The 13,292-nt window shown below is 42.1% G+C and overlaps 2 protein-coding genes across 7 annotated transcripts in view; one reads left to right on the top strand and one right to left on the bottom strand.

The window, feature by feature from the left end:
• Window positions 1-5,974, bottom strand: part of GRID2IP (Grid2 interacting protein) — a 106,406-nt gene extending 100,432 nt beyond the window's left edge. Inside the window, exon 1 of one of the 2 annotated variants that reach the window (XM_084641911.1) lies at window positions 5,110-5,974. In XM_084641911.1, coding sequence (XP_084498037.1) covers window positions 5,110-5,230 — 121 coding nt within the window. In that variant the 5' untranslated portion in view covers window positions 5,231-5,974. The remainder of the gene's footprint in view (window positions 1-5,109) is intronic. The other variant, XM_084641912.1, reaches the window with a different exon arrangement.
• On the top strand, window positions 1,142-13,280 carry ZDHHC4 (zDHHC palmitoyltransferase 4). 5 transcript variants are annotated; one of them, XM_084641919.1, is made up of 8 exons: window positions 1,142-1,164; window positions 2,222-2,356; window positions 2,837-2,967; window positions 6,467-6,540; window positions 7,763-7,941; window positions 9,034-9,159; window positions 10,168-10,412; window positions 11,953-13,280. In XM_084641919.1, the coding sequence occupies exons 3-8, from the start codon at window positions 2,845-2,847 to the stop codon at window positions 12,235-12,237; spliced, it is 1,032 nt and encodes a 343-aa protein (XP_084498045.1). In that variant the 5' UTR covers window positions 1,142-1,164; window positions 2,222-2,356; window positions 2,837-2,844; the 3' UTR covers window positions 12,238-13,280. The 5 variants fall into 5 exon arrangements, with proteins under 5 accessions (XP_084498045.1, XP_084498044.1, XP_084498046.1 ...); XM_084641918.1 differs by lacking the exon at window positions 1,142-1,164 and adding an exon at window positions 1,242-1,264; XM_084641916.1 differs by lacking the exon at window positions 1,142-1,164 and adding an exon at window positions 1,285-1,636.
• Window positions 13,281-13,292: the final 12 nt, after the last annotated feature.

The following is a 13,292-nucleotide window of genomic DNA, read 5'->3' on the forward strand; positions in this document are numbered from 1 at the left end:
CATCCCACTGGTCTGGTGGTCTATAGCAGACTCGCAGCACTACATCACTCTTGTTGCTTACACTTCTAAACTTAATCCAGAGACACTCAGGTTTTTCTGCAGTTTCGTACCGGAGCCCTGAGCAGTCATACTGCTCCCTTACATACAGTGCTACTCCCCCACCTTTTCTGCCCTGCCTGTCCTTCCTGAACAGTTTATAACCATCTACGACAGTACTCCAGTCATGTGAGTTATCCCACCAAGTCTCTGTTATTCCAATCACGTCATAATTCCTTGACATCACCAGGACCTCCAGTTCTCCCTGCTTGTTTCCAAGGCTTTGTGCATTTGTATATAAGCACTTGAGATAACCTAACTTGAGATAACCTTGAGATAACAGTCTTGGTCTCTACTCAGAAGAAGTCACTTCCATCCCACTGGATGCAGTCTCTGTCCAATTTTTCCATTCAGATTGAAATTTGTGGGCCAGTCCCAAGTTTCACAGGGCTTAGTCTCCTGCACCCAGCCTATGAGCCAGTTAGGGCCTCCTGCATTTCAGATGTGTTGCTACACCATCCCTGAATGATGACTCATTTCTGTGTCCAGCGGTGCTGAAACAATTTTTACAGTGGGGGTGCTGATGGTGGAAACCATGTATTTGGGTTTATTACTACTTAAAGCCAAGGGGTGTGGCAGCACCCCTAGTTCCAGCCCCTATGCCGGTGTCCTTCTTATGCTGACATGGCACCTTGCAGAATCCTAACAAAACAGCTTCCTTCTGCCTGTTGATGCAGTGGTAGCGATTTGAAGACTGTGGCATCATCATGCAGCCTTGGCAACAGCCTCGCCCCGCGGGTGGTGATGTGAGGCTTGTGCCAGCACCAGGCAGTGGCAGAGCGGGTTGCGACATCATACATCGGCTGCGACATCATACACTGGGCAGCGCATCAGCCTCACCACATCATCCCACAGGCCAGTGTGAGGCTAGTGAACTGTCCTCGCACCACATGCCAGGACAACACCGCACTTCCCGGGCCATTTGGCCAGACCGGGACAAATTAAACTTGGTTGGAGGGAGCCACTGCTCCAATGGTCTTGGTTCAGCAGACAACGCTCTTCCGGTTGGGCTGACAGAACTTCCGGTTGCATAACGTCTTAGTAACCGGAACTTCCGGTCCCGTAACGGTCAGTCATGGCGGGATCCTTAGAAGTCGTGTGACCCGGGCTCTGCCTCCCTAAGAATCTTCCCAGCGAGGGGCGGGGCTCGGAGCCTCCCGGTTACTAGGCAACGACCCCTCCGTGACTAAACGATTCCTGAGCAGCCGGCTACTCGGCGCTCGATTAGCCAGACCTGGAGGGCGCGGCGCGGCGCGGCGGTCCTCGCGCCGGAGGCCTCCCTCAGAGCCGGGCTGAGTCTGAGGGGCTGGGACCCGGCTCAGGGGCTGAGCCCCCTGGGCTCGCTCCGGCCGGGAGCCCCGCGGGCCCCTGTGTGACCCTGGGCGAGTCGCTTCCCGCCCTGCCAGTCCCGACACGGTCAGCGCGGGTCCGCCAGGCTGCCGAGCCCGAGTTCGAGCCCGGGGCTGCCGAGCCCGGGGCGGGCGGGGCTGCCGAGCCCGGGGCGGGCGGGGGCTGTTCGCTTATCTCGCTGGCGACGGGGGTAAGCCCAGCCCCGCAGTGCCGCTCTCGGGCCGCGGCAAGAGGGGGCCCGGGGTGCGGGCTCGCCTCAGGAGGAGGGCCGGGGTACGAGCCGCGGGAGGGGAAACTGTCTACGGGAACAGCCCGGACGCGCGTGAGGACGCCAGGCCCGGCCCGGCCCGGCCCGGGAGTGTCCCATTGCTCCCAGTGGCCTGGTCCGAGCCTCCGGCGTGTAGCGGTTTCCAGGCGCGGGCCCTGGGGCAGGAAAGCCTTTCCGGGGGGGCTGTGTCGCCATGGCTGGCGTTCGGGAGCGTGGTCCCTCCGGCCGGCGTTTGAGGAGCCGCGAAGGGGCCTAGCCGGGTAGGAGCCGACCGCAAGCCCAACAAACCTCCGTAAGGCTTAAGCAAGTAGAAGTGATGGCTTGTCAGGGCCATGCAAAACTGCAGGTGTCATCAGGCTTTAAACAGAGCTTGGTGCAACTCTTCCTGGCTCTTCCTTGTATTAAAAGGGACCCGAAATGTTGTTGTTTTTTTAAATCTAGGATATCTGTAGATTTTTTTCAAATGACAGATTAGTACTGTTACTTACATGGTGATATCACCCGTAGATCCCAGTCGGGGCTCCATTGTGCTAGGCGTTATATAAACACATAACAAAAAGATGTTCCAGCCCCCAATAACTTACAGTCCCAAGTAAAAGACAAGCGACAACAGGTGGATACAACAAATATACAGAACACAAGGTAAGAGTGATAAATGCAGATGAGTAGATTTTAAACCAAAGATGAAAATCAATGCATTTGTCTAGACTTCAGGGTTCTGAGTTTCCCCACGTTTATTACAGTAGCATCCGTTGGCCCCAGTCTGCATTGAGCCCTGTTATGCTGGGCTGGGTGTAAATACAAACGGATTACTGCCCTAAAGGGGCTGAAGCCAGTTATGGCTCCTGTTTTGGCTGTATACGCTTCTAAAATGCTTCATGCACACTATTGGAGCTCTATAGAAATACGTAAGTAATGTTTTGAACTAGATTCTTTGCCCCAGTCTGTGCCTTGCCAGAGTATTTGTGGAGATTTCCAGGACTTCTTTCCATCAGAATTGGTTACTATTTATAAATGTTTTGATAAATATTGTGCAGCATTTCTAATCCTAGATACCAGCGCATAGAGGCTAGGTACACTCAGCAATAGGCAGCGCCAATAAGCTGCTTTTTTTTGTTGCAGGACTCAGGATGGACTTTTTGGCTCTCTTCATAATTTATCTGCTGTTAGTTCTGGCTAGTGTTGTTCTAGTCTGCATCTATTCAGGAAGGAAACAGAGTTTTCCTGCAAGAGGCCTCAGTTGCATAACTCAGGTAAGGAGTCTAACATTGGTCATATTCATATCATGTTATGGTCATGTCTCCCCAGTTTTGAGTATGGGTACAAACTGAGCCTCTGGTTTTCAGCTTTGTGTCTCTGACTGGCTGGCTGTGTTAGGCGCCACACTTAAATTTCTCAAAAAGAAAAGGAGTACTTGTGGCACCTCAGAACCTTAGAGACTAACAAATTTATCTGAGCATAAGCTTTTGTGAGCTACAGCTCACTTCATCGGATGCTTTCAGTGAATGCATCCAGTGAAGTGAGCTGTAGCTCATGAAAGTTTATGCTCAAATAAATTTGTTACTCTCTAAGGTGCCACAAGTACTCCTTTTCTTTTTGCGAATACAGACTAACACGGCTGCTACTCTGAAACTTAAATTTCTGAAAAGGGTCATAATTTGTATGGATTTAAGCATGTTTCTTGCAACACCTATGTATATCCCATAATGCTCTGAAAACAGAAAAGAGCCTGCTCCTTATTTGTTTGGGGGGCGATCCTGGCCCATCCTCTGCTGGTTGTGGGCCCGCTCTTAGCAGAACTGGTGTGGTTTTCTTGAGCAATGATGATGTAAGGAGGCCCACTGATAGGTGGCAGAGTCCTGGGGGTGGGGGCAGAAAGAGGCTGGAGATGTGGGGGAAGAACAAGGGAAAATTGTCTGCTAGTGGATCCTCCAGCTGTCCTCTGCATGAAGAGAGTGGGGGGGCACTGGGATAGAGCTTATTCCATATAACCACGTCTGTATTCCTTGGTATGTTGATTTTTTTCAAGGAATTTTGGTAGCAATTCAATGGTTTTGAGACCTACTATGGACATTTCCATTATGCCGTATGCCGTACCCCTCTAATTAGATGCAAGCCGGGATCAAGAATGAGATACAGTGTCTTTCATCTGTCAGTCATCCTGCACACAGTGATGCACAAAGCTGGTAGCCCAGCTGGTGGTGACAAAAAGTCTAAATGACCTATCTGAAATGAGGTCACTCTACATGCCATCTGTGAACTGGAATCAGTCTCAGCAGAGACACTGAAATCTGAGTGGGCCATGGAGACTGAATTCCCCCCTCTCTTTGTCTTGGGGTTCCTCTGCTTCAGGGTGAGGCACACTGACTGGGAGGCTTGTGTTACAGCAACTGTGCTGAACCTGCTCAGTAGATAAATGAAAGGTTTCCAGGGTTCTGAACCCACCACAAAATGTAGTTGAAACCAATGTTGTTGCTTCATGGAATAACCATTGTATGGGGTAAGAACAGAACTTGCTGTTCTGTAATATAAAAATTACACTTGGTCAATAGCACTGCAAAATAATTATTCTAAAAAAAAAAACAAAAATACACACACACAGCAAGAAACCTGACTTGTCATACATTTACAATATTTGTAGTTCACATGAAAATAATTGAAGGGCTGTTTTAGTTGAGAGAATATAGCAAATGTGTCATACACAACTGCAATTTTAATAAAAAAAAATACTTCAGAAATGCTACTCAGTATTATGTATGCAATGTTATTTGCTAGAATATGCTAACGAATAAGGAGAATGAAGACCTTTAGCTATATGAGGCATTTTTCTTTGAAAGGGGATTTAAAAAAAATCATGAGTGTTGCAAATAAATCAGAACAAGAATAAAAAAAATATTCCTCTCAAATCTGTCTAAATGAAAAGAAATAGCCCAGTACTATAAGCAGGGAAAGGAGAATGAAAAATCCGAAAAGTCAGTGAAGTAACTAGATACATTTAACATTAGTTACATGATTATGAACAGTTTTTGACTTTTATTATTGTACTTTGCCAGTAAAGGGAGCTGGGCAAATTGTTGATTGTATTTCTTCGTTACTTAAAATGTGTATCGCAGTGCTGTTTATGCAACAAACTAAATATTACAAATACCATTTATGATGTAAAAGAAGTACTCACATTTCACCAAAGAAATAAAATGTTAAAATATCAAACTTAAACAATTGCAGGGTAACTTTAAAGGGTTTTTTATGTATAAACTGTATCTTTAAAAAAATTGGTTGGTTTCTGACTGTAGTCCAAAATGCATAAACCCACCGGTTTGTTGAAGGTGTGACTGGTTGCATTATTTTAAGCACCTCAAATGTAGATTTTGAACAATATAAAATGACTTACTTACACACACCATAGCTGTTTCTAGCTCTCTGGCAGGTCAGCGTCCATCCCACTGTTCTTTTTTTCATGCTGCCAGTATTCATTGGAGCAAAATGGTTGGCGTCTGTATGCAGTTCTTTCCACATTCATATCATCTTGCTTCCATAACACCAAAAGGCAACATTTTTAAGAGCCTTTTTGCTTTGGTTTAACTTGAATGCTGTTTACTTCAGTGGTGTGCGGGGGGAGCCCTCTGAAACACACAAGCTTCTTATGCCACCTTAATTTTTACATAAGGGGGGAAATGGGGTGTTTACTTCTGTCTTCTCTTGGATGCAATGATAGTTAGAGGATAGTAAACATATTTTCATACAGTTAATTTAAAGTCAGATTCTGAAAGTTGCATAAGAGGGTTGTTTTTATATCTATTTTCTAATGCCTCTCTAACAGCAGCATATAGCCTCCTGTTTTTTAAAAATTTTCCATGAACTATCTTGTAGTATGAGGCAGACTTGTTAAAAGTGGAATACTTACCAACCCTCCCAAACCTGCCTGACTCGTCTGGCTTGTGATCTTGTCACATCTAAGATAAAAGGCCTTAGTGCAATTTTTTCCCCCCACATATTGCAATTTTGCTTTGCTGCTGCGCTTTTTGCACCATTGGTGGAGAGGTGTGTTGCTATAGAGATAAATCATCTTCTCCCTGGCAGACAGAGACTGCACAGCACTGAGTGTGCTCAGCGTGTCACTGAATGAGAACAGACAGGTTTTTTCCTTAATTGTTTATGGCTGTTTTTGAATTGACAATTAGAAAAACATGAAGCTATCAATCTGTATATTCTCAGCATCACACCTTTCCTGGTCGCTTCTTGACTTTCGTTATAACCCTTTGGTTTCATTCACTCAACTCTATGAAAGTTCTTATTTTGGGCTAAAACTTTCCATGCTTATTCTCAGCCTAAAGGTGCTCTTTCCTTTTAAACAAAACAGAACACCTTTTAAGGTTTTTTTAAATCACAAATAACTCAAACAGCTGATCTTTAAAATTTCCCAGAATTGGTAAGATCTGGGGTGAAAAACAACTTAGTTAGGTGCTTCTGAACACCCCATCACCATCTTTAGGTGCCTAAATACCTTTAAAAAACTGGCCCTCTGTGCATCAGTTCTCTCCTCTCCTCCCCCCTGCCCCCCCCCCCCCAGTAAAGTGGATATAACAGTATCCACCTCAGAGGAATTAGGAGACTTTAGTGGACTAATGTTTGTAATGTACTTTGAAATCCTCAGATGGAAGGTGCTATAGAAATATCATTTTTGTTTGAATTTTTCACCACAAAGAGGGAAAAGTGATGTGCAATTCAGATTGGTATCTTCATTTGCTCCAGGTATCTTCATTTGTAATCCCAACATGGCTTCAAAGAGCAGCACAGAGGGTGCTTCACAGGCTCTTCCACACACGGTACCATACTTCTTTTTTCTTTGACATCCTTTTCCTGAACTGTTTCTGATCATTATTGGTGGCAGCCTCCCACTGGTGCTAACAAAGCTGTGAGAGATTGCTCTTAGAGGTGTTTCCCTCTTGGCCAAGGATGTTTGTCTGGGACTACAAATTCTCTTTAAAGTTAGCTGTGCTGTTCTCTCTCTCCCTTGCTTGCTGTTGAGAGAATGGATATCCAAAAGTATTTAAGCAAATTTTACATAGCATAGCTCCATAGTTCTGAAAGAGTGAACCACATGGATAGATGTTAGTCACGTCACTTAATGTATTACTGGCAGGTGCTCAGAAACTATGGTGGTAAAGGTGGTATAAGAACATAGAATAGAGCTTTTCTGTCATTGAGAATTCAGGCTATAGTAACCCACATATTGCTAAGGCTATAAAACTGATAATACAGGTATTCATCCAGATTACTCTTGAATAGCAAAATTTAATTGATAGGCACATCTTTCCCTTAATCCATAGTAATTCCCCCACTTCATGGGTGCACTGATTTTGGGGCACAGATTCAGCAAGATGTATCTGAGTATCTAAATGCCAGGGAGATGGCACACTGACTCAGTTTAAATGGCCCACCTAATGGGATATACAGTATGATTTTAGGTGTGAATTAGTGTTTGCTATCATTAACCGTCCAGTATGCTGCTCTTTTGTTCATAGTGCTGCTTTCTTTCTCTTATGGCTGCCAAATTGGTCAATTTTACTTTAATATTTTGTTTGTTCAGTGCTTTCAAAGCAGTTCATGGGATCAAGGTGAATCTCTGTCAGCACCAAAGTGTTGTCTAAGAATCAGCCTGTTCCTGTGGCACACTTTTGTGCCCATGGGGGTCTATTTTGGTGAGATTTACTTAGAGCACCCCCTCAAAGACATAAAAATATTGGAATTATCATAAATTTTGGGAACTCCAGCCTTGAGATTTCTCCTTATTTTTAGGTAAAGCTGCGTTATTGTGGTGGGATTTTTTAATTTAAAAAAAGAAAGAAAGGCAAGACAGCAGTTGGCTAGACTGCGTGCTATCAATAGGGAATCCCAGTTAGAGAAGTTAGTTTGACCATGAGCCCGATAGCAGCTCTTCCTGAGTATGAGAGCCTTTGCTGCTGAAATGTCACCTCTGAATGATGCTTATCTTGTATTTAGAGCACTGATTGTGAATTAAGCTGTCTTTTTCCCTTTTCATTACAGAAGTTGCCTGTTCGTTGTCCTGCATTTAGCCTTACAAGTGGCAGTTTATGGTGAATACACTTGGGAAGTATTTGGCTACTGCCAACAGCTAGAGTTCAGTATTCATTACCTTCTGCTGCCGTATTTGTTGTTGGCTGTGAATATGGGGTTCTTCATTCTGTGCTCTGTGACCAACCCTGGTAAGTTCATATTTGTTTTGAATTGTTGCCTTTCTTGGGCAATTGTCATTTCGCTTTTGACCTGGTGCTTTCTCCCACCACCCAAGGTATCGTGTAATTGCCCAGAAATGCTCTGTGTGTCATGCCTGATTGATAATTCGTTCCATTGGATGGTAGATAAGAAATGGCCCCAACGAACCCCATTTCTTTAATGCTCCAAATAAGAAGTGCTGAAATAAGTGATGAACAGTTTGAAATGTACTCTCTGCACTTGCCCTGAAAAAAACAGCTGTGCATTATTTTTTTTAAATAACACTTTGCTATAATTAGCTCTTAATAAGGAAGAAAGTGGGCTAATTGCTTTTGGTGTATTTTAGTAACACGCTCCAACGCCAGGAATATTCATGTTCACCACACAGTGTATTTCTGTATAACAAGCAGATATTGTGGTTAAATCAAAGGAGTCGGGAGTCCCAACAGAAGACTGGGTTTTTATTCATGGCTCTGTCACTCACTAATTTACTTGGCAACCTTCCTCAAATCATCTCACTTTTCTGTTTGAGTACTCGATCTGCCAGTCACTGCTATATTGTTAGTTGCTGTTTGTATAGATTGGCTTGGTTAGAGGAGTGAGTGAGCCGGGAAGAGGTGCATACAAAGTCACAGAGTGGTAGAGTGAAGAAAAAGTCCTGGAAGAGTTTTGAAAACCAGGAACGTATTTATTGATCAGGCTTTGGAGATAAAAAGCAAGGGAAGATGATGTATTTGTAGGGCATTCATTTGCTTTCCAGAGCTCTAAAGTCATCATCGCTGTTACTTCATTGGTGAGCAAATTTTATAACGTTTGCTTTGATTTTCCTGTTTTTGGGGGTTTGTCAGGTTAGAAACTTCAGTATTCTGTGAATATATTTCTCTCTGGAAAGATGGTGCAACACCAAAAATGGGCTTCTGTACTATTATTTCCACTCACTACAGTCTTCGTAAGACTGTCGTCCCCTTTATGATTCGGACAACGCAGACAAATTCAAAGTGCAGGAGCAGCCTCACACAGTGTTAAATATTCAGCACTTCTTGATTGAGAAATTTGCTGCTGTAGTGTTGTTTCTCTTATAGGTACAATAACACAATCAAATCAGGAGTCCTTTCTAAAGGCTTATGGATACGATGGAGTAATGTTTCAGAAAAGCACCCGGTGTCCTACATGCAACGTGGAAAAGCCAGCCAGATCTAAACACTGCAGTAAGAGTCTTTATCCTTATGCTTGTCAAGGATATTAAAAAACAATTTACACCAGATTCATTTGCTGCTGATAATTGCAATTCACCTGCATTTAACTTAGTTATCCAGTTTAATTATTGCAAAATTATTACATTATTGCTCATTTTCAGGGAGATGTCAAACCAAGTTTATTAGCAACATATTATGCTGCCTTTAAACTACTCTACTGAGAATATTAGCCTGGAGACCATATCTTGGTTAGTTTCAGGGAATAAATTGCAAAGCAACCTTTTAGCCTAGCTTTGGTATTTTACTTCATACAAAGGAAACTGGCTAGTCAAGTTGGATCCTGATATGGAAAAGCTGTTGAGCATCTGAGGTGAAATTAAAAGCTTTTACCTGCCCAGGCCCAAGCTCAGGATTCTGTGTTTCTCTTGCTCTATTTGATATCCCTATCACTTTAAATGAAGCAGAGAACTGTACCCTCTACCTTCCAAACGATGCTTTAGGTAGCACTAACAGGAGAAACCTAGATCCCTGGGCTCCAGCCTTGGCTGGCAAGTAAAAGAGGAACTGTTTTGTTTTAATCCCTGTTAATATTTAAAAATTATGTTTCTCTTGCTGATTTTGTAATCTGAAACTATCTTATTTGCTTAACCCTGAAAATCCATACACGGTGGTAACAAACGAAAAGAGGATGAAACATTTCATTTACCATTAATGGTAACTGTCTTTGACAAATGTTCCTTGGCTCCTCTCCTATGAGTCTTCTGGCCATAAAAGATTCCTTAAGAAGGAATCAGAAGTCTGGATATATTCCTACAAACCACACTGTATGCTCCTGTGCACTCTTCTACTAATCAAATGTCATCAGGCACGCACATGGCTATTCTCATATCTTAATGGCAAATCCTGGTCCATGTTTCTGTATTTCCTTAGTGGAAAAAAATAAACTAAGCTCCATAAAAAATCTCATTGGTCATTTAAAACCCAAATAATTGTGTTGTCTTGTGTTTAATTTTTGATCAGGTGTATGTAACAACTGTGTACATCGTTTTGATCACCACTGTGTTTGGGTCAACAACTGCATTGGCGCCTTCAATATAAGATATTTTCTTGTTTACCTCTTCACTCTGACTGCCATGGCTGCAAACCTTGCAATCATAACAGCAGCATTTCTAACCAAGGTAGTGCTGCTATCAAATATGATGCTTGGAAGTTACATTGATGATCAGGGACAAGAGCATGCAGTTGAGATTCTCTTTCTTATTCAGGTAAGCTCACTGTAATGTCTGAGTTTTAACCTACTTCTGGGTTTGTAGCCTGAAAAAAGGGGTTGTTTAAGTCTCATCTCTTAAGAATCTTGCAGTAGGTCCAGCAGTTCTGTTGTTTTGTGGGGGGAGCTAGCCATTATAGTGAACCCACTTTTCTGTTCTAATTAGAGGCATAATCATTTCCAAGGAACTTAAAAATATTTTAGAATGGCAGTTTCTTCAGTTTCCAAACCAGTTATATCCAATATAAATTTTTGATCTCTCTAGAAATAACCTTATAAACATCAGTTACAGTATACACTACTAACATGTTTTAAAGTAGTTCACAACCTTCTTTACTGTTTTGAGATGTCCTTTGCAAGAGATGTTTAACTTTTATTGGCCCAGAGAGGTCTTGGTTTAAGATCTCTGGGTGTGCGTGCGCACACACGTCCTGACCAGTATTTTTGCTCACACTTAAACAAAGGTGAGGTTTTTTTTAGGTGAGTTTTTGAATCTCTATAATTTTTTTCTGGTGGGTCTCGTGCCTCGCTCTGGAAACCTTACCCTGGCATTTTCTTTTCATTTGACACCACCAACTACTGCGATGTTCATACTCTGTTAGGTTTCAGAGTAACAGCCGTGTTAGTCTGTATTCGCAAAAAGAAAAGGAGGACTTGTGGCACCTTAGAGACTAACCAATTTATTTGAGCATGAGCTTTCGTGAGCTACAGCTCACTTCATGCATCCGGGCATGCATCCGATGAAGTGAGCTGTAGCTCACGAAAGCTCATGCTCAAATAAATTGGTTAGTCTCTAAGGTGCCACAAGTACTCATACTCTGTTAATGTCACCATACTTCTGGCTGAGAAAGGAAGACTCACCTTTGGAGCCTGTTTAAGCATGGCTGAGTGATAGGGAGCAATCCATCTCTATCTTCCATGCCCTGAGCCAGCCAACAGCTCTGTCAGCCAACTCTCAAATCCCAAGTTAATTTCTCTGTCTAAAATGGAACCCATCACCTTAGAATTCAGATATATTAATTCATCTTTGTGTAGTATCTTCACAACCGCTCTATGTGGGATTTTAATCTGGAAAATGTCTTAACTAACACTGAATGCATCCGATGAAGTGAGCTGTAGCTCACGAAAGCTTATGCTCAAATAAATTTGTTAGTCTCTAAGGTGCCACAAGTCCTCCTTTTCTTTTAACTAATACTAAAGCTGTGACCATAAATCACCAAAATCCAATAAATTCAAAAGTGAACCAGGTGTCACCATTAAGTTCTTCTATATCGGTATTTTTTTATCTTTATGGTGCAGGTCACCCACACAGTCTTGTGTTCAGTCTGCAAATTCAGAAGCTTGAGTGTCCTTTCATAAACACATTCTGTGAGGAAAATAAGTTCTTGAAAATCTTTGAATTACTAAAGGCTTCATATGGGATTCACCATCTCTGAGCTGGTTATACTGTAGTTAATAGAGTGAAATCAAAATGTTTTAAAATGGGACTTTATACACTATGACTTTAAAATAAGTTACTATTTTATCTGTCTTTGCAGCACCTGTTCCTGACGTTTCCTAGAATTGTCTTCATGCTTGGTTTTGTTATTGTCCTCTCTCTGGTGCTGGGGGCATATTGCTGTTTCACTCTGTACCTGGTCCTGACTAACCAAACATCCAATGAATGGTATAAATCTAGAAGATATGAATGTTCTTGCTGTAAGGCGTTGCAGCCCCATGACAGGCATATTGTTTACAGAAATGTTTATTCTCAAGGAGTTTGGGTCAATTTAAAGGAAATCTTTAAACCTCCTACAAGTTCAGAAAAAAAGAAAAAAACATGAGGAAATAGTTACATATTTTTAAATCTATATTTACTTTTTAAACTTTTCCTGAAGGATTTAACTCTAAGAAGAGCTTTTTGCCAGCACCAAGGACTCTTGAAATGATACTGTGCTTTTCATTAAGTGCTGTAGCTAAAGAGTTATTTTCCTAAATGACTCGATTGTAAAATATATTTTTATAAAGCTGATCATTGTCTGTGGTGTTTGCCAAACTTCTAGAATGAATGTGGTAGTTATTAACAGTGGGGACTAAGGCCGTGGCTTGTAGGCCTCTTTAGAAAATAGCTTCTTTGGATGTCGTAGCTCAAAATTTCTTTAAAAGGTCTTCTATCAGTACATTATTTGGGTGACAGTATTAAAGCAAATATACTGTACTTGAATTGGCTGACCAACTTCCATGTGTGTTAAGGACTAAGTATAGTAAGCATATTCAGCAGGAACGTCCACATCTGATATCTAATGTTTTTATTGTAACTATGAAAATGAAGTCTTTGAGGAACTGCATGGAAGTGTTTTTTCAAATGAATGTATAAGGCTTCTTAAGGAATCTTAAGGTGAACAGATCATGACTCTCCTAGTCTTAAATCTTACTGTTTGGCTTCATCACACCTATGCAAACGTATCCAATATTACACCACACTGTACAGCTCTTTTTGGATTTACACATTATCTAGGTCTTGGTTCCCTGGGAAGGCAGTGGCTTTTGTGGGGCTGCATTATGTAATTGTTGAGAGCAGAAATTTAGGCTGGGATCGCACTACTACTGTTTCTACCTCATCTTTGAGAGGGCTAAGAAATTATTGTATTCTGTATTTGCTTAGATGCTATCCATGACAATTATTTAATTTCATTTGATTTAATGAACTGGAAATGAATTCTCTTTACACATCACCAGTGTGGGTTTTAGAAGCAATAAGAAGCTGTGAGAATGGTCTCCTTTGGCTTACTAAGCCAAATGTTTCCCTGGCTGTACTTGTGATGGATCTGTAATTTGTAGAAAGTAGAACGTGTCCCTGTAACATTGATAAATTTTCCTAAGAGGCGTGTTGGCTTAT

This window comes from Lepidochelys olivacea, assembly GCF_965140295.1.
Source record: "Lepidochelys olivacea isolate rLepOli2 genome assembly, chromosome: 10".
Lineage (NCBI taxonomy): Eukaryota > Metazoa > Chordata > Testudines > Cheloniidae > Lepidochelys > Lepidochelys olivacea.